Source organism: Melospiza melodia, chromosome 22 (genome assembly GCF_035770615.1).
Source record: "Melospiza melodia melodia isolate bMelMel2 chromosome 22, bMelMel2.pri, whole genome shotgun sequence".
NCBI classification, from domain to species: Eukaryota; Metazoa; Chordata; class Aves; order Passeriformes; family Passerellidae; genus Melospiza; species Melospiza melodia.
Window position 1 is genome coordinate 7766427 of NC_086215.1, and position 23444 is coordinate 7789870.

At 47.8% G+C, this 23444-nt stretch overlaps 2 protein-coding genes across 7 annotated transcripts; one reads left to right on the forward strand and one right to left on the reverse strand.

The window, feature by feature from the left end:
• Nucleotides 1-113: 113 nt before the first annotated feature.
• On the reverse strand, nt 114-3450 carry SWI5 (SWI5 homologous recombination repair protein). The gene is made up of 6 exons (XM_063175001.1): nt 3427-3450; nt 2364-2539; nt 2221-2269; nt 1753-1871; nt 730-824; nt 114-582 (listed from the first exon to the last, which is right to left on the reverse strand). The coding sequence occupies exons 1-6, from the start codon at nt 3448-3450 to the stop codon at nt 518-520; spliced, it is 528 nt and encodes a 175-aa protein (XP_063031071.1). The 3' UTR covers nt 114-517.
• On the forward strand, nt 3419-23183 carry GOLGA2 (golgin A2). Of its 6 annotated transcripts, none has more exons than XM_063174751.1 (28): nt 3419-3496; nt 4708-4830; nt 5173-5253; nt 8500-8634; nt 9217-9260; nt 9385-9448; nt 9908-9967; nt 10444-10524; nt 12196-12234; nt 12755-12817; nt 13054-13147; nt 13741-13847; nt 14393-14451; nt 14673-14814; nt 15765-15854; nt 16021-16128; nt 16224-16311; nt 16812-17158; nt 17974-18087; nt 18365-18589; nt 18904-19003; nt 19083-19162; nt 19728-19881; nt 20015-20082; nt 20343-20445; nt 20694-20800; nt 20953-21121; nt 21226-23183. In XM_063174751.1, exons 1-28 carry the CDS (start codon nt 3449-3451, stop codon nt 21471-21473), a joined length of 3141 nt encoding a protein of 1046 aa, XP_063030821.1. In that variant the 5' UTR covers nt 3419-3448; the 3' UTR covers nt 21474-23183. The 6 variants fall into 6 exon arrangements, with proteins under 6 accessions (XP_063030821.1, XP_063030822.1, XP_063030825.1 ...); XM_063174752.1 differs by having other exon boundaries at nt 16815-17158; XM_063174755.1 differs by lacking the exon at nt 10444-10524.
• The last annotated feature ends 261 nt before the right edge of the window (nt 23184-23444 follow it).

The window sequence follows — 23444 nt, forward strand, 5'->3', positions numbered from 1 at the left end:
CCAGATGTGAAGGCAGCTTTATCCAGTGAACAGTTCAACACAACTTTACATTTTGCCATTTACTACAGAAATGATACAAAACCTCCAGATACCAGAGCAGGTAAGTACAAAAATGCAGAACACCCAGAGTTCTCTGGATTTGTTGGTAAAACAAAATAAACCCCCAAATCACCACAATTTCTGCCTTCTTCCCTCCTTTCTTCTGAGGGTTTTCCTTTCAAAGCAGCTATTACATTGCACATGTGTATGTCCTCACTTCCTCTACCCATTCAGCCCCTGGATACTGCAGGGAATCAAAGGCTCCATGGAAGAGCCTCAACATCAACCTGAACTACAACCTTTCAAAAAAAAAAAAAAATCCTGCTTATCAGGTAGTACATGAAATTATCTAAAATCCTACATCTCTTTACCAAAGGTTCCTTTTGCACCTTCTGTCTCTGCTAAACCAGGATGAACCACTGTGTAATGGCCCAGTGACAGCCACTTCTGCAGGACATGGCACTCTCCAGGTTGAGCACTAGTCACTGAGCTCCAGGTCATACTCAGGATAGAGCTGTTTTGTAGTGACCCCTCTGATAACAGCTAGGAAATAAAGAAACAGCATTGCTGTCATCAAACAAAGATCAGGTGAGTCAGAAATGTGGTGTTTCTTCCCCTAATTATCCCATAGCACATCCCATACCAAGAAAACCAAGATTTTGCAGCCTTGAACAGCTGTCCCTTCCTTACCTAGCTTGCCCAGGAGCATCTGCCCAGCATCTTTGATTTCATTGTACTCATGGAGCAGAGAGATGTGCTTGTCCAGTTCCTCCAGGCTGTAGCCCCTGTAAAATAACACCAGGAAGGTCACAAATGGCACAGAGGGACTGGGGCTTCCTGCTGCTGTGGGAGATACCAAAGCCCAGCACCTCAAAAGCAGAGAGTGAACGCAGCAAAGTGCAATTCCTGCAAGCCCTAAACATGAAAGATCTAAACAAGCTCAAGAAAGCCAATGCACCCAAGTTCTCAGAATCAAGAGTAGGCTGTGGTGAATTCTATTGATCTGTTTCTTTAATCTGTATTTAGGGAAAAAATTAAGAATCATAGAATAATTTAGGATGGAAAAGACCTCCAAGAGCATGAAGTCCAACCTTTGGCTAAGCACCACCATATGAACTAAACCAGAGCACTGAGTGCCATATCCAGTCATCTCCTGAACACCTCCAGGGACCATGACTCCATCACCTCCCTGGCCAGCCCAGTCCAATGTTTAATCACCCTTTCAGCAAAGAAATTCCTCCTGATGTCCAGCATGAAGTTCCCCTGGCATAGCCTGAGGCCATTTCCTCTTGTTCTGTTGCTGGAAGGCTTGTTTATCCTTGAGGATAAATGAAAAGGGGTTCTGGAACAGCCTTTGTTGTTCTACCATTTCCATCTTACCTTAGAAAATATCAGTCTTTCACAACGCATAACAAATGGCTAAAATTATCTGTTCCCAGCAAACACATAATTACCTCAGGAACACCCAGGCTAAAACAAAAATCCTCTTATGCAAGCTTCTAGTAAAACTTGTTTTGCTTTACCACATGAAGTGGAAAGAACTCCCTCTTGTCTCTAAGTCCCATCACTTACAACACTGTAACCAGCATTGCACCATGCCAACAATGGCATCATAGAAGGTCAGCTCTCAGCTCCAATTCCTGGATCACATTTTATTTCAAAAACAAAAATAATTAAGGCATCAAGTAAACACTGAGCTTGCCAAGGACGTACTCTGACAATAACTGTGCAATTTCCTGGTCTAGAGCAAGGTCTTTCTGTTTCAGCTCTTTGATTTCACACCGCAAGGCTTCTTCACTGGCTCCATTAGGCTGGGACTTGGGAGATGGGATCTGTAAAACACAGAGACACACAGCAGGAACTCAGCTCTGGGTAGGTGCTACAATGCTGGAGCACTAATGGGAAAATAGTGTATATGTCACTGGATAAAACAGGAGAAAAGGAAAATAATATCCCCAGGGCAGGGGATCATTGTACATAAACCAAGGCTGCTCCACACCACATCTAACTGCGCTTTCGAGAGCTACAGTGTAAAGTAAACATAAATAATTAAAACCCACAATGTGCCTTTTAGGAGAAACTCCCCGCACGACATGGAGCGAACTGCGGTGCCGGCGCTAACCGGGGAACCCTCAAGGACAAATCCTCCCCCCGGGCCGGGCTGAGCCCCGCAGCACTCACCGGTGCCCTGAACGCGGCCCCGCCGCTCCGCCGGCCGCCAACCGAGACCCTGCTAAAGCAAAGGGCACCGCGTCAGGGGCCGGTACCGCCGCCTCGGCGGAGACACGGCCCGGGAGGGGACGGGAGGGGGAAGCGGCTCCTACCTCCGGGGCAGGGCCCGCGGCGGCGGGTGGCGGGGCGGGCTGCGGCCCGCGCTCGGCGGGGCCCGCTCGGCCAGGGCTGAGGGCTCAGGGAGGCTCGGGGCTCCCGCCACACCGGAGCGCCGCAGTCCTCCCACCACAGAGCACGCCGGGAGTTGTAGTTCTCCCCATAGAGCACGCTAGGAGTTGTAGTCGTGCCGCCGAGGGGCACGCCGGGAGTTGTAGTCCCCTCCCAGGCCCGACCGCGGTGGGGCTGCAGGTGACATTGGGTGTGGCAGGACAAAATTGTCCCCCAATGGCAGCAGCCGAGGTAGTTACATTTGGTGCTTCTGAGACACCTCAGCACCATGGCTCAGCTGGGACGGGGGCTCAGGGGGTCTCGGAGTCACTCACACACAGACACTGAATCAATGTGGTTCGAAAAATCACCCCTGTGATCGAACACCACAATTCCAACCCGACCACGGCACTGGGTGCCATGTGCAGTCTTTATCCTTAAGCCCCCCTGCAATGTTGTTTTCGCAAGGTGAGCACTGCCCACGCCCCCGCTTGACCCTGTGTCCCGCCGGGCCACAGCAGCTCCCTCCGGCCCGGCCCCTCCAGTCCCGCACAGAGGCTCGGACAGCGCTGGGGGCCCCGTCCCGCCGCGCTCGGGCCCGCCCGGCGCAGGGAGCCGTGTCCCGGTGAGCGCCGTGTGTCAGAGCCGGGGCAGCCCGAGCCTCGGGCGCTGCCGCGCTGGGAAGGTCAAAGGATTTGGGATCGCACACAGCGACCCCGCTGCCTGCGCTGGACGCGGGATCCGCGCTCGGAGAGCACAGGGCGGAACGCGAGGCGGGTCTGTGAGGGACGCGCCCCGCGAAGGCGACGGGAGCCGGGCGGGCCCCTCCCGGCTGGGCTGTCGGGTCACTACAGCAGCGGGTGTCACACGGGGACCGGGGTGTCCCGGGGCGGGAGTGTCCCGGCGGGGCCGGGCTGTCCCGCTGTGTCACCCCGGGGTGTCCCGGGGCGGAGCGGGGCCGGCCGGGGGCGGAGCCGCCGCCGCCCCCGCCGCTCCTGGCGGGCTGACGTGGCCCGGGCGCGGGGCGGACATGGCGGACGGCAGCAGGCAGAGCCGGTTGGCCGCGGCCAAGAAGAAGGTGAGGGGCCGGGGGTCCGGGCAGGACGGGACACAACAGGATGGAGCTGGGGGCGGCTGCGTGCTGCGAGCCCCGTGCGGGCCGGACCCCGGGCCGGGCCGAGCGCGGCCTCCCCCGAGGGGCGCGGGCCGGGCCGCCGCCGCCCCCTCGCTCCGGGCCCGGCCGCGGTGGGGCCCGGGAGCCTGCGGGTGTCCGGGGCTGCGGCCCGGCCTTCTCGGCGGGCGGCCGGGGCAAGGCCCGGCCTGGGTGGCTGCGGTGCTGTGAGGGTTGCCCGGGCTGGTGTGCGGCTGTCGTGTCCCCCCCGCCTTCCTTCCTCCCTCCTCCCCTCCGCCTTCCTTTTTTTCCCTGTTTATTCCCCATATTTTTTCCCTCGGGGCGGCCCGGCTGCTTGCGTCCCGGCGGGATGCGCTTCTGTGTCAAAGTCACAGGAACGGGAAAGTGTCCTGGAGCAGTTCAGGCTTCCATTTTGAAATCCTACCAATAATGGGATCCTCCTTCGTTCTTCTCCATCCCCCGCTGCCCCGCCGTGCCCTGCCCGGGCTGTGCGGACCGGGGGTGCCGTTATTTGAATAAACAACTGCTGGGACCGGCCGCTCTGGGGCTCGGCAGCGCAGGAATTGCACAGAAATGCCGGCAGACCTGGCGGGATCCGAGTTACATCTTATCAGACCGGCACTTCCTGGGCGAAGTGGATGATGCGATTAAAAAATCATTTGTAGATTGTTTCTCCCCTTAGTTCGCAGTTGTTGGGGATTGTGGGGATTGCACCTGTCCTTCATAAAATCTTTCATGGAGTGGAAGATTTTACTATCAGGCAGTGCTTCCTCACTTTGCTTGTAGGATTAATTGCCCTTTATTAATTTTGCCTTATTGCTCTTACTTATAAGCCTGCAAATCCCCCAAACCAGTGCTTTCAATCTCCTTGAAGTTGCGCTGTGGAATATCAATTTCCCAGGAACAGCATTGGCTGTAAACAAAAGTTGAACGCTTACAACACTTGTCATAAACCCATCTCTTTGCTCTTAACTTTAGCCTTCTTGGGCTTATTTTGATTCCTGTTTTTCCCCCAGACTGATGAATTCATTAATTCATTCTCTTGTCCTTACACCTTGATCTGTATTTTTACCAGTGAAGTTAGATTTTGAGGGTTTTTTTGGGTTATAGAAGGCATATTCTGTTTGGACTTCAGATTCGTCTTCTTCTGTTCACAGCTGAAGGAATATCAGCAGAAGAACAGCCCTGGAGCCACTGCAGGAACTAAGAAAAAACGCAAAACTAAAGAAGGCAGCAGACCTGCAACTCCCACCACCGATGACCAGCAGCCTCCAGAGAATGTGAGTGTCTCAGTCTTTCTCTCAAATAATTTGCCACCTCCCTCTTCTTTGTTTTTTCTGGCAATCTAACCAGAGCTGGTAGTGCTGGGGTAAGAGCTGAGTGGTGTAGGTGCTGTTTAATGAAGTCTGCTGCAGCAGTTGGCAGCTGCCTGTTCTGGAGGGTGCAGCTGGCACCAGAATCTGTCTGGTGGTGCCCTGGGTGTGCCCAGAGCTGCTGTGCTGAGGCAGAGTGTGGTCCTCAGCAGCTGCACAAGACTGGTTCCTTGGCTGCCTTGGATTGACGTTTTCTCTCTGTCCTTCTCTGAGCCATTTCTCTTTCCCCTTTTCTTTCGCCTCCTGTAGATTCAGAACATTCTGAAGGTGCTGGTGTCAGACCTTAACCGCTCCAATGGGGTAGCCATACCCTCATTGGACAAGAGGAAGGTGAGGCAGTGCTCGTGTGACTCGCTCTCCCTCCTGCATGCTTCGGGTTCTGCTCACTCTGAGCTCCATCTCTGGCGTGGAGCCCTGTCCTCACATATCCATTGTCAGTTGCTTCAGTTTTGTTGCTGTTTTTATTAACATGGAGCTCTTTGTTACCATTGCTTGTTTCCTTCTGGTTTGTGTCAAAGTTAACACGTCAGAAAGTCTTTCTTGAGACAGCTGAGCTTGGAGAATTTGGGGTGAGGCAATAAACTCATTTATAAGAGCTGATGAAAACTGCACTAGGAAGAGATAGTGATTCCTTATTCTGTATTTCTCCTGCTCTTAGTGTCATTGCTTTGTTTCCTGGAGCTTGGTTTCTGAAGGGCATGTTTCTGCCCATCTCCAGGCAAACAGCTGCACTGGCTGGTTATTCCAGCCACCCATTTTATGACAAGCATGAAGCTGGCATAGGTGATGTACAGTCTGGCAAGGAGCAGGGCTGTAAATATGCTTAGGCAGGAAGTCAGATACTTCAAAGCCAGGCATGTACAGGCTTTAATGTCTTCACATTCCCAAGATCCCAAAGAGGAAAGGGCAGGAAGTATGCCAAGAAGCAAGAGAAAGGTGTTCAGGAGCATACATGAACCAACAGCCTTTTAAAAACACTTATTTTCAAACAGTTAGTTTATTTAAAATAAGGCCCAAACTGTGATAGGAACTCAGAGAAGTCAGATTTTGTCGCTGAGAATGTTCTTCCAGTTCTGTTGTACCAAAGCTCTGCTTTTCATTTTCACTTGCATCCTTTTGGTAGCTTATTTCCTTACCATTGTTTCAATGTAGTTGTCATAAAGTAGCTCATTGTTATATTCAGTGCATATCTATGGGTGTCCAGCAATAAATATAACTACAGTAATCATATGGGGTACCTGACAGATGAAGTGAAACCTGCAGGGTGGAATGGAATTCCCTCTGAATTGCCTTTATATCAGTTTTTTCTTTTGTGTGATAGTATGTGACACACAGAGTTCCACCAGCTGGACTGTGTGTGTAGGTTCTGTACCAGCAGAATTTGAGTATTGTGAGGACACACTGCCAGTTTTGGGTGCTGGGTGTGCCTCAGAAAACTTGTGTTGTGACTGAAGTGTCACTGTTGTCCTGGGCACTGTTTTCAGTTAATACTTTTAAGCTCAGAGCAAGTTAAATATTGGAAAAAGAGCCTTGTTTCCCATTGGAGGGTGAGATGAAGATAGGAGGTCCAGTGCTTAGCCTTGCAGTCAAGGCCTACCTGTGTCTACAGCTTTAGGTCTGCAAAGGGAGAATTTATTGCTCTATTCATTCTTGTTTCCCCTTTTTTCTCCTTTTCTCAGAGATACAGTTTGATCTGATTGACTGTTATGGAATTTTTGGATTGTTGTGCCTGGGGTTTTAGGAATTATTTGAAAACTAAACTTTACCTGCAATATGTAATGAAAGAACAATTTCTCATTCCAGTTGCTGTCTTGTAAAAATCCTGAGTCAGGAAAATGCTGTTTAGAAACTTGATGCTAATAGGGCAGAAAAGCTGATCATTGTCAGCTGAGCTGCTGCTGCCATTGGTGTCTCATGTGAGGCTGAGCCCTCCCTTGTCTCTCACTTCAGCTTTCTTGGCTCTGAAACAGAGGAAAACCAGCAAAGTCAAAGCCTTTGTGTGAAAGCAAATGGATCCTACTACATGCTAAGCTGAGCAGAATTACTGACTTTTTATTCTACTTTATAGGGATGTCCCACAGCATAATTTTAAACGTTTTGCTTTTAATGCTTTCTGTTTCCAACAAATTCAATTGTTCAAAGGGTTTTGGGGTTTTTGACAGTTATTACAAAACTGCTCCTTGTGAAGAAAGAAGGAAGGAGTTCTTGTGGTTGAGGAACGTTACTGGTTTCTGCATCTTGGAAGTATTAGGCAGAAAGAATGTTCAGATCAGAAGAAATTATCATTTTGAGATGCACTGGGGAATTAATTCCTCCCGTCCCTCTGATGTTTATATTGATGAGTGTGTGATTGATAAAGGTGAAGTAACCCTTAGCTGGGAGAAGTGAGGGAGCTCCTGATCTTCCTAATAAGCACCTAACATCTATTGCTCCTTCAGAGCATCAGTACCTGTCCTGCTAAAAAGAAATTCAGGAAATTCTTGTTTTCTCTTTGTAGTCTTCCAACTTACTGCCTTCATTAAATCTGTCTCCACTGTTGCTGTTTTAACCTTGCTGCTGCATTAGTGAGTGAAGTGCTGAGAGGTAAACAGGGAATGCCAAGAGAGATTTCTTGGTTCCTATGAAGTGCCAAGGAGGAAGTAACTGAAGTAAGAGGGAACTCTTCCAGGTGGAGTTGCAGAGAGCTGCAGTATATTGGTGGGGCTGAATGCTGAGATTATCTCCTTTGTTTTGTTGTGTTTTTAAGTGATGATTTACTAGAGCTGGATGATGAAATCAATCAAATTGCTGTATAACACAAGAGCACTGCTGGATCTTTATGGCTCCAGTGCTCTGCAAGGAGATGCAGTGGGTCAGTGAGTGTGGCTTTGTAGAGGGGGCTGCAGATGCCATCCACCCTCCCACAGAGGCTGGATAGGAACTTGCTGTCCAGAAATAGTTTTTTGGCTCTTCTCTTTTCTATTTAGATTCTTCTAGTCATGGGATCCATGGCTGTAGCAGGGCCACAGGCACCTGCTCCCAGCCACCCTCCCTCTGGCCTGTTGATAAATGTCCTGTTTCTAAACTGGTGGGTCATGGCATGCCACAAATTTCAGCGAGTTTTAGATAGAGCACTTGAGTCTGACTAACCCATTTTTCAACTAGTCATTCCTCTGTTCTTTTCCATCTTCATTTGCATACAGTCATCTGTGTTTTCCCCAGGAACACCTTGAAGGTGGTGCTTTTCCAAGCACAGTGACATTTGGCTTTGCCCTTACTTGATTTTTGGTGGATCTTTTGCAGTGAATCTCATGTGTGAACTTAAGAGTTTGGGTGATGTTATTGCCCTGTGTTTAAAAAGGGAGTTGGATTGTGGGCCACTGGTTCTTTAAGGAAGGACATTCTGGGACAGTGTTTGTCTGTGGTTGATGCATTCACCTCTTTGCTCTGGGGAGAACACAGGTTCCCTTCCATGTGTTTCCTAATGACTGTTCACATCTGTCTGGTTTTCACAGGCAGGCCATAAGGTGATGTGTTTTTGTGTGTGTTTGTTCATTCTGCATGAAGGCTGTAATCCTGTGCTGTGTTTTGTGACAGGCATACTTTGACAGTGATGTTGCCACTCGTAGTGCTGAACAGCTTGCTCCTGATGTCCCTGTGCTATCTAACAGCAACAGCCTCCCTAGTTGTGGTTCTGTTCTGCCTGCTCCTGAGAGCATGCAGCTGACACAGGTTTGTGACTTATCATCAATACTGCCATTGAACCATTGAGGATTGGTTAGTGATGCCACATTAGTGTGGAGAAAGGGGACCTTCATGAATATGACATGACCAGTTCAGGTTTTCTCCTGTTAAAAATACTGCATTTCTCCTGTTAAAAATACTACATTCTCCACTCTCCATGCAGTCATCATCTGTCTGAGAGCAGAGGGAGTACTAGCACACACGTGGCCCTGCAGCTTCCAAAGCTGTCTTCCTTCCCCTTCTCTCCTATTTCAATCAGTCTGGATTTCCTTTTACTAATTAAAGATTCGGTTGTAGCTTTTTTCAGCAAAGTGATGATTATCCTGATAAAAAGGAACAGCAGACATAAAGCCTGATACACTTGAATTTCTCTGTTGCAGACTCACACCATTCAGAAATTATGTGTAAGCCAGGGCTGAGTTGGTGGTTTTAAGTTCATCTTCCTTTGGGAAGCAGTAATTACAGGAGCTGTGAAACTTGAGCCCAGGTGTAATCAAGTCTTAGTGACACATTCATAAGTGTGACTCCCATCTTTTACAGGCTTACAAGTTTTTATGTTTTAATCCACAGATGAATGAAGCTGAGGATCATAAAAATGCTTTGGATGAGAACAGGTGAGTGTCTGTGTTGGCTTTGCAACAGGATCCCAACAGATTAAGGTTTTATTCCTGCCCCAATGCTGTGCTGATTTGGGCAGCTCTCTGGGAGAGATTTTCATTGCCAGGTTTTTGTTCCCAGGTCTTTCTCATCAACAGAGGGTCTCCGTCAGTTGTCTGAGCAACTCAACGGCCTGGTTTCCCAGGTACCTCTTTTCTCCATTTGTCCCATTAATTCTCTTGGTGTTTGATGTGGAACTTTAGGCAGACAGCTCAAGGAAACATTCTTCAATCTCAGAGATGTCTGCAGCCATCCTACTAACCAATGTGGTACTTAAACATTGAGGAGCAAAAAATGCTGGTTTAGGAATTTTAGCATTTCAGCAGTAGGAAGAAAAGCAGAGTGGGATGAATGAATTGTACATATTCATGGAAAGATGTACTCTTGATTTACTGGAAAAGAACATGAAGTCAGTCTGAATAATTCACATCAGCTTGTCATAGGGGCAGCCAGCGTCTATCCTGAGCCAGAAGAATGTTTTCTGTGCCTGTGTGTGGTTGTTTGAAGTGACAGGTGCTATAAGGAGTGTTACACTTATAATGGGATCTTAGCTAAGAGTGATTTGCTTTGAGGACTAAAACTGACTTACTTGATTTACTTCTAGTCTACATCGTATGTGAATGGAGAAAGTGCTGTTTCTTCCACAAATATTAAGGAAATGGAAGTAAGTTGTTCTCAGTCTGTCATGTTTTTTATTTTTCTTATTTGCTGCTGTTGATCACTTGTTTGGATTCTGTGCTTACAGCAGTGTTAGTGAGGCCTAACTGAATGCACAGGTCACAAAAATCACTGTGTAGTGTCACCTGGGGCTGTAATTGGGTAGCTGTGATCACAACAGTCAGAGGCAGTTATTAGAGATGTTCCCAGTTTGGGGACCGGGGATAATCTGGCTTCCATGCAACTGCAGTTCTTATTCCTGATTCACTTTTATGTCAAAATGAGGCCTCAGCAGAAACGGATAAAATAGGTTGACATCCCAGCTGCTTTTGTTCAAACCACAGATTTTGTTTTGTTTGGAGAATCTTATTATATCAAATTGTGATAATGATTTATTTTTCTGTCCTTTTTAATTATTGCTTTTTTCCTTCCCTCCTCCTCTTCTGCTCCTTCCTTTTTCTCCTATATGCATGTGCCCGTCAGACACGTTACCAGGAGCTGGCAGTAGCCCTGGATTCCAGCAATCTAACTAACAAACAGCTCGTTACAAAGATAGAGGAATTGGTAAGAAACAATCCAACCAACCAGTCTGGCATTGTCTTTGCTGCTCCTCCTGCTCTCTGGGTGTCTGCAAGGTTCCGGGTTCCTCACAGTGACACAAGGAAGGCTGCTTACACAGCACTTTGTATGGAACAAAATGGGCTGGGTGGAAAACCTGTGAGAAGATTAAAGCCTAAGGCTCTTGTACAAGAGTGTGGTGGCTCATGTGAGGAAGCAGAAACAGAGTTTTGTTGTTTCCATTGAAGTGCTCTGTTGATCTCCTCACACTGTCCCTGGATGATAAGCATCCTCATAAAACAGCTATTTCTGGTCGTGGTCTGAATCCTTGAAACACAGAATTCTGGTGCTGGCAGCAGTGTTAAAACCTGTTTCTGCAGGTGGTGATGCTGTTCTAAATATATCAGCAGAGTGGGAGCAATAGGTCCAAGAGAGCCTGGGGCTGTTTTCTGATCATATCCTCAGCTTCTCTTGGCACAATGAATGAACTGCTTTGTTCTGTGGCCTGCATGGATTCCTGCTGCTGCTTTTCAGCCTTCAGCCTTAACACTGCAAAAAATGCAACTAAGTGGATCTGTTCCAGACTGAAAAGAGCCTTTCTTGTGTAAAATACTTTCCCCCATTTTGTTTCTCTCTAAAACCACACTTTTCCCAAAGTTCAGCATTTCCCAGTGTACCCCATGACCCCTCTTTTTGTTTCATTTTTGGTTTTGGGTTATTTTTGTTCTGTTCTTTTTATTTTTGTGTTTTAGTTGGGCTGCAGAGGTACAGTGCATTGCCCACCCAGGATTCTCATTGTTTGCCAGCTTTTCTGTTTGTCTGGAACTCTGTAGGGCCTTTGCTGCATTTGTGCTCTTGCCTTTGCTTTTCCTGGTTCTGTGCTGGCATTGCTAAAATCAAAAAACCTCATCACCTTTCCATCTGCAGTCATGTTTCAAAGTTCACTGAGGGAGTAGCAGTAATAAAGAGACACCTTGTTAATATTCATCATTTGGGAAGAGGAAAAAATACTAATTATGTAGTTATTTAAGAGGAATCTATGAGAAAACTACCAGGGGGACAAGAGCAGCAAAGGGCAAACAGGGTTTGGTGGCAGCCTGGGCACCCTTTGCCCCCTTCACACCTAGAGATGCACTTTGTGCAGTCACAGATCTCCAGTGTTTCACCCCTAAGACTGAAATTGGCTGGGACAGAATTATCCCTTTCCTTGCATCTGGCTTCAGCTCTGTCTCACACCACCTTGGTGGGAGCCTGCCAACGGACGTGCAGCTCTGCACGACTTGGCCACTTGTTAACTGGGATAGAGGTCCAAGGAATCACTTCAAGGAAAGGACTTTTGCTTTGGGATTTAGGTATTTGTCTTTCATTAAAAGCATTTTTGCTGATTTTCCTAACACACCAGTGTGACTGTGATTAAGTGCATAGATGTGGGATATTGCAAGTTTCAACTGAAGTTGCTGGATGCTCAGAAAGGAACATAGAAGGGTTTCAGCAGAGGTATTGGAGGAGAAGGAAGCCCGCAGTCTCTTAATAGCTAAGATGAACTTCCTAGTCTTCTGCAGAAATGGAAATTCTCCTTGCATTAACTTGGCATATATCCTACTTCATCAAAGTGAAAATGTGTTTCAGTATGAGAATATTTTCTCTTAATATTGGTGCATCAATTTTCTTCCATAGAAACAGCAGAACCAAGAAGCAGTGAATCAGCTGGAAAAGGTAAAGTGTGTCCTATTTTTGGATAGATACAGAAATAGGTATCTGTTTCTCTGAGGAGTAGAAAACACAGTGGATGTGGCACAAGAGTGCATGATCTTGTCGTGTGTTAGATTGAATTTTATTTGTAGCATGAGGTTTAATATTTTGACTTCATGAGTTAGGCCTGACAGACAGCATTCTTATTTTGACCAAAGCTAATATTGAAATAAAGTTCAATATTAGCTCAAGTTGCAGGAGTGCAGTGGGGACAGGAGGTTACAGTTTAGGTCCTTGCCAGGAGCTTCCATTCCAACACTGCCACGTGTGTGCTGCAATGGTTGCACTGTGCTGTTGCTGCTGGTCTGGGATGGAAAAATGATTCAGTAGTTCAAATAATGGAAGATTAATTGTGTCTTTAAAAATACTGGCATCATTTAGATGCTAGAAATACTACCAATTAATTCCTGCATTTTAGTTTGATGTGAAACAAGGGTTAACTGTCTGCATGTTTGTGCTGACCAGGCATTATTTGTTTTTACAGGAAAAGAAGGAGTTTGAACAGAAATTTTCTAAAGAGCAAGCAGCACTGAGGGAACAGTTACAGGTAAGGCAGAGCCTCCCTTACAGTAATATCACCTGACTTCTGCTGTTTTGTGGATTATTGAGCACTCATAGTCCTTATCCTGAAAGGCAGAAGTCCATTCCTTTAGCAAAACTGAGTGTCAGCCAGACTGTACTTAACTGCAAGAGCTCTTTACTGAATTGTCCTTTTGTGACAACAGTGATGCTGCAGTGGCAAGCAAAGAAGTTTTGTGCTGAGCTGATTTTCCTTTCCCAAAGGTTCATATCCAGACTATTGGAATTCTTGTTTCTGAGAAGTCAGAGTTGCAGACAGCCCTTGGCCACACTCAGCAAGCTGCACGGCAGAAATCAGGTACGTGACAGTCTCTGCAGCTCAGGCTGGTGGCTGAACTGTGCATGTCAAGTCACAAGCATGACAGTTGTTGGCAGGCAGCTCACAGCACTCCCTGACCCCTCTGTGAGCAGCCTTTGGCACTGCCACTGCTGCTGTCATCGTGGCTGCCCCCAGATGGGAGCATGTTGGTCTCATGGCAGTTGAGGTTCTTTTGTGCATCACTAAAGCCCTGTCAGCTCTGTCGGGCCTGGTGACTACCCCAGACCGTTCCTTTCTAATTCTTTTAAAACTTGGTTTCCCTTTTCTGCCCTGCCTCCCACACAGCTGTCATGTTAATCTAGGTCTTAGCTGAGCTTTAGGAAAAAAAAAAACAAAACAACATACTGTCTATTGTTCTGCAAAGGAAGTTTCATCATCTCCCTCTAAAAGTGAGGCAGGTATTTAGAGAGAGCTGTGCTGTTAGTGAATCACCTGTAGAGCCAGAAGCAGAGCAGCTCTGCTGATTCACTGTGCTGCCTGAAGACCCTGTTGACAAAGTAGAAAGTGCTGTTCAGCCAGTTCCAAAATGCTGTTTGTGTGTAGCCTCAGCTGCCTGTGCTCTGACTCTGCAGGAGAAGCTGAGAGCCTCGCTGCCCGTCTGCATTCGTCCCGCCAGCGAGTGTCGGAGCTGGAGCGCACCTTGTCCTCCATCTCCATGCAGCAGAAGCAGTCAGAGAAGGTGAGAGTCACCTCTGTTTATGCTTAACCAGCAGCTCTGCCTTTGGCTGTTTGCTTATTACTACACTGCTGCAAAGTCTGCAGTCCCTGCTTGCAGAAGAGGCAGAAATGAACCTTGTTAATTGTTAATTAACCTTTCAAAGCCCTGTGTTCCCCATGATCAAGGGAAACTTCATTCAAGTTTCTGTGACTAATCACATGGTTCAGTTGGTGTCCTCAGACCTGGCACCTCACTTCATTAGTCTGGCAGCTCCACACAAGAGACACCTTGTCCCAGAAATCTCCACCAAGCACACACTTCAGTGTTGTCTTTAATCCAGAAATACTTGCAGCATCACATTTGAAAAGACTGAGCAGACTTATTCCTGGAAAATTCAGGAGGTTCTAAGCAAACCTGTCCTGAAGCTTTTGCCAAAGTTATGACCTTTTCTGTGTTAGCTGTGTTAAAGGTGTGTTAGATGTGTTAAAGGTGAAATGAAGTATTTTTTAATACTTTATTTGTTTGGCTGAATCTATAGATGAATCAATAATTTCCTTTTTCTCCAGCATAATAAAGAGTTAGTGAAGGAGCGAGACAACCTGAAACTGGAACTGTACAAACGAAGGTAAGTCCCTTCTGCTCATTTCTGCAGAAGAGCCCCAGAACAACAAGTGGCAAAGACCACAGGTGGTGATTTGGGAGGCTGGATATTCAACTGAAAAAAAAAAAAAGTAGTCACTAGATGAGATGTTTCTGTGATTCTAGCTGCCAGGAAGCATTGGTTTGTAGATCTTTGACCTGGACATCTGCAGACCCAGAGCCACTTTAATTTTTTGTTTGTTTTAGCAAAAGTAGTGAGGAAATAAAACAGCAGAATTCAGAGCTGTCAGAGAAAGTTCACTCCCTGGTGTCCCAGAACTCAGCTATGAAGTTGGATGTGGAAGATTTGCAGAAGAAATTGGAAATGGCTGAACTGATGATTCAACAGGTGAGGGCAGAGGACAGTGATGACACTGCCGCACTTCCTTCAGAGAAAGGGGGCAAGACTTAACTCCTGGCTTTAGAGGAAGGCATGAAATCTCATCAAGACATCCTCCTAGGAAACACCTTTCAGCAAGGCCTCAGGGGAACAGAAAAGTTGTATTCTTTACAGTGTTGGAGCTGTAAATTGATTGAAAAGTACACATTGATTGATAAGCAATGTGACACTTGTACAGTGAGAGAGGGTGAATGTGGAAATACAGTGACTTTTCTGACTGTATCTGTTCAAGATTTTGGTTATTTAGTTCTGCAGTCTCACTAAGTAGGGGTGGTGGATTGGACAGTGGCAGCTTGAAGTCAGCTGGGGAAAGAATTCATGGAGCCAGCTGTTAGCAGGTCAGAGAGCAAGCCTGGTTAACCCTGAGCCTGAGAGGGAAGAAAATGCTCTTTTTCAAATTCCTAGACTGTGTCTTAAGTTACCCTTGAAATTAAGCCAACTGCTGCTCTTCTGGGAAAAGTCCTGTGCCTCAGCTGAGCCAGCCTTGGTGCCCAGTCCACTGACATGCTCCAGACACTGCCTTTAAATTCCTGACATGTCTGACAACTTTTAAGGTCACAGCCTTTTATACCATCTGATATGGCTGAGTAATGCAGATGCTAGAAATGAACAGAATTTCTAAGCCAAAGTTTGATTGAAGCCTAAATTAAAAAAAGAGTAAATGCAAAATTGGTAGGGAGGAACTGCCCAGTTTAGCTTGTTTTATAGGACTAAAATCTCAGCTTTTTGTTGTTAATCCCCCTATTTTTTTCACACTGAACTTCACAATGAGTTGGAGCACTTTAAAGAATTATAGAAGGTTACAACATGGATCATGTGGCAGGTTACTCTCAGGGGGAAAGGCTGTGCAGGAATTTAGAGTTAACATTTTGTTTTAACTTTCTGATTTTTTAAAACAGTTCTCAAGCCAGGGAGGGAGTCTGGATGCAAACCAGCAGCTGCAGATGGCTCTGGAGGAGAAGGCAAGCATGGAAACCCAGGTAGCTCAGGTAAGAGGCTGTATGAAATATGATCCAAATCTTGATGTCTGTAAGGAAACTTGTGGGGCAGAAAAATGTAGTCTGAGCTTTGCACTAACACTTATTTCTTCAAGTTTTATCTCTTAAACCAGATTTATTTCGCCAATATGATGTTGTTTGATTTTGTTTTGAACAGCTCTCAGAGTCACTCCAGCAGCTGCAGGCAGAAAGAGATCAGTATGTGGAGAAACTGAGGGAGGAGGGCAGCATTTGGCAGCAGAGGGTGCAGCAGCTCTCTGAGCAGGTAACCCAGGGGCAGCATCCCAGCTCTGGACAAACCCAGGCAGCAGGAAATGCCCCATGAACATCGTTGTAATTTTCATTTGTGTGGCCTTGCAGGTCCATACAATGGCAGAGGAGAAGGAGAAGCACATGGCCAAAATTCAGGAGCTGGAGAACAATGTTACAGAGCTGTTGAACACATCAGGTAGGGCTTCCAAAGTGGGGCTTCCCACTGCAGATGGAGCTGGATGACTCTGTCCTGCTGTGCAGGTGCTTCTGCACAGGAGGTGTAAGTGGGTCTGATGCTGGGAAGGCAGATGGAGACCAGGTGACCCTAAGAACCCTTTTCTCCTGGGAAATAACAAGTGAACCCCTGCAATGAATGGACCAGCAGCCTGGTTATGTCTGTAGTATTGGCCTGACTGTACTGTCAGCCTGTCTGGCCCAGGAGTTAGGGAAGGCAGGGTGCTCCTGCTCTGGGGCTGGGACAGTCAGCAGCAGACAGCAGGATGCTGCACTTGGCTTTGGGGTAGGTTTGCTCTTTGTTCCTCTCAGTGTTGTGCACTGAGGATTGGATGCTGCAGCTGCTGAGCCCTTCTGGGTCTCAGAGCCCCATGGGCTGGGGAGTGCTTTGTATATCCAGCAGGGATGTGTCTCACCCAGCCACTTCCCTGGGACTGAGCCCCTCTGATTGCATTTCCTCAGCAGTGAAGCCCATGGATATCGAGCCTGCCTCACCACCAGGGCCCACAGCAGCCGAGCTCAGCCTGCAGGAGGAGATCCAGCGGCTGCAGCAGGAGAAGGAGGAGCTGCAGGGGCAGTACCAGGCCCAGGTCAGGGACAATGAGCAGCTGAGCCACCTGAACCGGGAGCAGGAGGAGCGGCTGCTGGAGCTGGAGAGGAGCGTGCAGCGCTACAGCGAGGAGGCCGTGGACAGGCAGCAGATCCTGGAGGACATGCAGAGTGACAAGGCCACCATCAGCAGGGCACTGAGCCAGAACCGGGACCTGAAGGAGCAGCTGGCTGAGCTGCAGAATGGCTTTGTTAAACTGGTAGGTCTCTTCTAGGCATCTTTTCTCACTGCTTCCCTCACTAGTGCAATCCTTTTGTAGTGCAGATGGGGAAAAACTGGCAGCAGCATTATCCCTTTCTTACCCTCTGAGACTCTTATCCTCTCTGGCTGCTCCATCCTTTGATACATAGTGCCATTCCAGGAGGTTCCCTCCAGTTCCTTCCTCCCTCAGGTGCTCTAGCAGATGAACCACTATCTTTGTCCAGAACTATTTCCTTTTCTTTCTTATCCCCTGGCTGTTTCTGTCCCTGGGTATTCCTCCTGCCCTTTTACCTGAAGAACCCATTTTCTGTTCCCTTATATTTGCCCATGAGAAAGTTCTCAACAGTATTCTCTTCTGCTGGTGTCATTCTTACCCATCCCAGAGCTGAATCCTTACTCTTGCTTTGCTTCTTTCAATGTGACACTTCCCCTCTGGGGTCCTAGCAGACTGACACATGGTCTAGCTGCTGGGTTTTTTCTTTAGTCCTTTTTGAACTCCTTGGTTTTGAATGTCTGTGGCTCTCTTTGGGATATTCATACCACCCATCTGCTTTGAAGCTGACAGGCGGCATGATGTGCCAGGCCTCTTCTTGGCACTGTCCCAGCACCAATTCCCCTGTCTCTTTCCTTGTTCTCCCAACTTCTGCACCTTTCTTTAAGCTGTTTACTGCCCTAAACAGTCAATTTATGGCCCTCAGTCCAGAAAAACACAAGGGATGGCCCCCTGTTGTACTGGGAACTAACGTGGTTTATTGAGAGCCTGTTTCATGGTGGCTGGGGCACTTTCCTTACACAGCTGTGATTGTCTTGCAGACAAATGAAAACATGGAGGTTACAAGTGCCCTGCAGTCAGAGCAACACGTCAAGAAGGAGCTGGCCAAGAAGCTTGGGCAGCTGCAGGAGAACCTGGCAGAGCTCAAAGAGACGGTGAGCACCAGCACTGGGATGGCAGAGCTGGATTGTGCAAATTGCTGGCAACTTCCCAGACACTGATGGAAGGATGGAAATGGGTATTGCAAAGATCCAGCTGGGAGCCTGCCCCTATCATCTGCTGCTGATGTGGGGGACCAGCATGTGGGGGCAGATGGTGCCTGTCTGCCTGGTTGGTGGCTTTGGGGCAGTGTTGACAGTTTGGATCATGTCACAGGGAGCAGCTTTCCAGGCAGAAAGGGTTTGATGTGGTGGTTTGACCTTGTTCTCTCAGCTGGAGCTGAAGACACAAGAGGCCCGTGGCCTGCAGGAGCAGAGGGACCAGTGCTACAGCCACCTGCAGCAGTACACCCTGGCCTTCCAGCAGCTTGCTGCTGAGAAGGAGGAGCTGCACAAGCAATTCCTGCTTCAGACACAGCTCATGGACCGCCTGCAGCACGAGGAGGTCCAGGGCAAGGTGACAGTGGAAATGCACCTGAAAGAGCTGCAGCAGACAAAGGTAACAGTAAAAAGGGACAGGTGGAAAGATGGGAGGTAATCAGTAAGTAAGAGATTTGGTGGGTCCCTTCCTGGGCTGTTCTTTTTAGTTTGGAAGGCAATTTGGAAATGGTGTCAAATATCTACAAGATTAATCTGCAAGTACAGTCATAATACTGCTGTGATTGCACCCTGTGCCATACAGATGAGTTGTACCTGTCTGGAGCAAAGTACTGCTTGTGTGTTTGTGTGTGTGGTGCTACTGCCTGAAGATGGAGTGACTGTTTGCAGTCTGGCTTGTGCAGGTTTTTGTGATCCTCTGCTTCTCTCTTGCAGGAAAGTCTGGAAGCTGTAGCCAAGGAAAACAAAGAGCTGCAGGCCCAGATCAGTCAGCTGGCAGCAGAAATGGATGGCAGGATTTTGCACCAACTGGAGGGTGAGTGGCTGCATCAGGGAGGAGGCAGAGCTGGGTTCTCTGTAGCATTGCCTCCTTGTTCACCTTCCTTCTTTTACAGAAGGCAATGAAGCAATGACTGAAGAAATCCAAAAACCTTCTCTTGAGATCCCAGAGAAGTTTGAAAGCCATGAAGAAATGGTGAGTCTTAGTGGGTACAAAAGCCTTTGATTTTAGTTCTAAACAAATAGCAAAAAGGAATCCAGTTAAATTACAGAGAGGTTTATCAGCTGTTATCCTACCAGCTGAGTGCAGTCATGAGGGAAATGCAACACCTTGTGCATAGCAGCAAAGCCAAGACTTCTGCAGCATCCTTGCAAAACAGGCTGGAAGTCTGGCAGTGGTTTCCTTATGATGACAACTCAGCTGGCAGAGCAGCTCTTTAATGGGGCTTTGATGATGATGTTCTTTTTAGTTTGGAAGGCAATTTGGAAATGGTGTCAAATGTCTACAAGATTTATCTGCAAGTACAGTCATAATACTGCAGTCAAATAGCTCTCAAGGGATCCAGTTTTTAACCTGCACTAATTGGGAATGAGAAGAGGCAGTAGCTGCTGCCTGGCTTAGTTCCAGGGCAGTCACACAGTTCTTTGGTTTCACACCCATAAATAAAATGGGCTAAACTGTTACTCTGTCCTGAGATGCACCATGGATCCTGCTGAACACAGGGGAAGCACTAATGTCCACACTCTGAAATTCTTCTTAGGTCCTTTTCGTGACCTCTGCCATGTCCCAGGTGGAGCAGGAGCGAGAAGGTCTGAGGAAGCAGCTGGCTGCTCAGAAGCAGCAGTGCAGAACCCTCCTGCAGCAAATCACAGCTCTTAGGCAGGAGCAGCAACATCAGGTCACACTGGATGGAGGTAAAGTCTCTGTACAGTTTGGGGACAGTGTGACCATGAGCTGCTGGGCCAGCAGCTGCTCTGAGACAGACCTTTGGGTCTGTGAGTGCATCCTGCCCCAGGAGAAACTGTAAATTGACCACATACCTTCCAGGCTCCATTATGGATACTGTTCCAGTGGAGGTTCACGAAGCTTTGAAAACTGCCATGGACAAGCTACAGGTAAGCAAAGCATCTCCTGTTGTTTCAGCCCTATTGCAGTGCTCAGCCAGACCAGGATCCAGTGTCAGACAAACATGACACAGATTGTAGGGGAACAAGCAGCAGATGTTCCATAAAAGGATGCTCCATCCTAAAAAGCTTGCTCACAAAGGAGCAGGATTTGTTCCCCAGGCTCAGACCAGTGTCAGGGGTGTTACCCTTTAGCACAGATGTTGTTTTTGTGTGAGCAGCCTAGGGGACTGACCCCTCTGTGTGTGCAGTTGCGTTTCACAGAGCTGATGCATGAGAAGGCTGACCTGAAGGAGCGGCTGGAGGAGCTGGAGCACCGCTGCATCCAGCTGTCTGGAGAGACTGACACCATTGGTATGTTTGGGCAGCACCAGCACAGGCAGAGCTTGCTCAGTGCCTCATTTATGTGGGGAACAGGTCCCCAAACAGCTTTAGGAGCTGGGGCCCTCAAACTACCAAGCTTTCCCTGTCTCCTACTGCTGCCTAACTGGGCTAGGTCTCCACTCCAGGGCTGATTTTTTTGGGTCCTTATGCCTCACACCTCACTATGGGGCTTGTACCCCAATCTTGCAGACACTCCTGAGGCTTCTCTTGTGTTGCAGGGGAGTACATTGCACTGTACCAGAGTCAAAGGGCTATCCTCAAACAGCGGCACCAGGAGAAGGAGGAGTACATCAGCAGGTTGGCTCAGGATAAGGAAGAGATGAAGGCAAGGACTTTTCTGTGGTATTACTCCAAGCAGGGTGGGTCTGGGGAGTGCAAACTTTTGTGTGTTCATAATTCTGTGACAGGAGTAGGACTGCAGACTGCAGAGGTGTGTTTGTTTGCATGTTTCATGGGCTTTCCTTTACTTTGGTACAGATGAAACTACTGGAACTGCAGGACTTAGTGATGCGCCTGGTGAGGGAAAGAAATGAATGGTACAGCAAGTATGTAACAGCTGCTCAGAACCCAGAGCTGCTGGCAGGCCAGACTGAGGGCGGGCTCCCAGCAGAGAGGCGCATGGAGCTCAACGCCACCGATGGAGCAGGTGAGCTGCAGGCAGGACAAACTGTGCAGGGGAGCAGCCCCTGCTCTCAGCCCTGAGTGTGGATGGGAGGAGTTACCTGCCTGCCCTCTGTGTGCTCCTTGCAGGGTTACGAGAGGTGAATCTGTCAGATGAAGCAGAACAAGAGGCTGCTGTTCATCAATCCGGTTTGCCCCCTGCTGACAGCAAAGCTGCTCAGCCAAACCAAGAGGACCCCACAGCAAAGCAAATAATGCAGCTTCTCAGAGAAATCCAGAACCCTCAGGAGAGGCTGGGCTCCCTGCTGGAAAACCCATGCATTCCCTTCTTCTACCGTGCTGATGAGAACGATGAGGTCAAGATCATGGTAGTTTAAGAGGTGCTACATCTTACTGACAGCAACTTTCTGTGGGCCTGAAAGGACTTGATGGACTTGTATGTGCCCATACCTGTGCTCAGTGCCCTTGGTGAGAACAGGTTCCTAAAGACATCAGTAAAGAGAGATTGTATCAGATGGAACTTGAGCATCAGACCTCATCTTCTCTTTCCTCTGTTACTCGGTGTGCTTGGAGGACAGGCAGACTCTTAACTCATCCTGGGAGGCAGCTGGTGCTGCCACATCACCTAGGCCAGGTTCAGACTGGGGGCAAAGGGAGTCCATGACTTTTGGCAAAATGACTTAACCCTTGTCCCAGACTCTGCTGCCACAGGAGCTCCCCATGGTTCTGATCCATCACTCATGCCTGTCATCAGCCCAGTTCCTTCCAGGGCTCCCAGAGTAACTAACTGTTCTGCTAATGGACTCTCTGGACTCTCAGCAGGTTGGGTTTGTTTTCATACTATGTATCCTGAACTCCCCCTTGCTGCTGCAGCCCTGCCTCTTGCACCTGTATTTCTGAACAGGCCCCCAGCAAGCAGCTCCCGGGCAGCACAGCCCTGCCTGTTCTCATTGCCAGGGGAAGGGACCCAAGGGAGCCTTGAGGGGTTTTTGGTTACTTGACAAAGCTTTATGTGATTCTTGGGAGTGGGGTGGAAATGTAACTGCACTTTGAAGGATGATGTGTTTCACTTGTATGTGTCTGAAGGTTTTATTTATTTTAAGAAATGGGAGAAATTAAGTAAAAGGAAACCACTTAATAAACATGCTTCGTTTTGAATTTCTGGACTTTAGGGGTTCTAGTTCTCCATCCCTGAACTTTCCTCTTCTCCCATTTTGGTAAGGATGGCAGGAGATGAGTGGAAACCAAGATCCCATGGTGCATGTTTAAGGTCCTGGGACATACAGCAGCAAGTGTGGTAGTCCTGGCCCTGCCTTGAAGCCATAGCCCTGATTTTTGGGAGAAAATAGAACAGGGAGGGAGGAGAGGGCTCCCTGAAACAGCAGCAAAACAAATCTGGGTGTGGAAGTTTATGCCATGTGAACTGAATGTGGATATCCTGCAACTGACTCTGCCTTCAGGCAAGAACTGCCTGTTCTTAGGATGGGTGAGGTCAAGAGTGGAGTTTGGAGGGAAACCACAGGGGAGGTTAAAGGGACCTGATCATTGGAGCTGTGTAATTAAAGACAGGAGTGTGGACTGCTGCCTGAAGCAGCATCAGCTGCCACCCTGTTACCTGCTGAGATGGAAGCAGAGGAACACAGACACACAGATTTGTGTTTGTTCAACAGCAGGGATTGTGCTGGGTGAACCATCAGTGCTTTACTGTGAGCCCCCAGGGGAAGCTGCTTTTTGAACTTTCATTTAAATGGCACAAGTGCTGTCAGTCTCTCCTCAGCACAAGTGACTGGGCTCCCCAGAGATGGGGTGTGTACATTCTGTATCTGTGTAAAATGTGTATATTCCTTGCAGAGAGACTAAGCCTGTTCAGTGTTTACAGATGCTCAGGCTATTCATAAATCTGTATCATAACTAAAAGGGGAAGGGCTGTGATTTAAAACAGAGTATTACTGTAGAAGGAATAAATAGTTATTTGGTGTTTGCTCTAGAACTGTGAAGGACACAAGACTAGTGAAGGTCTGTGGTCTGTTGCAGAGGTGACTTAACCCTGTTACAAATTTGCTTTCTGAATAAACTTATTCAGAGGGGCACTGACTAGAGGTATTTCTTTTGCATAGACCACCTTGAAATGTGGCCAGAAAAAGAAGAATGAATTCTTTATTGAAAGCACCTGCCCTGGCAGTGATGCTGTTTTCACTGAGCTTTCATGAATGTTGCCTGTACAGACTGCTGACAAGCCTGAGAGGTGGCTCTTGGCTAGCATCTGATATAATTTCTGCCTTCAGATTTGTTTTTTACCCTGACCCCTTTCAGGGGTGATTCCTGGACCTCACCTTTACTCAATGTCC

Bases quoted from the DNA above. Each gene is read 5' to 3' on its own strand.
- SWI5 (XM_063175001.1), bottom strand. From the start codon at position 3,450: ATGTCCGCCCCGCGCCCGGGCCAC. The intron at 2,270-2,363 runs GTAGGAGCCGCT...TTGCTTTAGCAG, and splicing joins CCGCGGGCCCTGCCCCGGAG to GGTCTCGGTTGGCGGCCGGC. The intron at 583-729 runs GTAAGGAAGGGA...TTTATTTCCTAG, and splicing joins GATGCTCCTGGGCAAGCTAG to CTGTTATCAGAGGGGTCACT.
- GOLGA2 (XM_063174751.1), top strand. From the start codon at position 3,449: ATGGCGGACGGCAGCAGGCAGAGCCGGTTGGCCGCGGCCAAGAAGAAG. The intron at 16,129-16,223 runs GTAACCCAGGGG...GTGGCCTTGCAG, and splicing joins TGCAGCAGCTCTCTGAGCAG to GTCCATACAATGGCAGAGGA. The intron at 16,312-16,811 runs GTAGGGCTTCCA...GCATTTCCTCAG, and splicing joins AGAGCTGTTGAACACATCAG to CAGTGAAGCCCATGGATATC.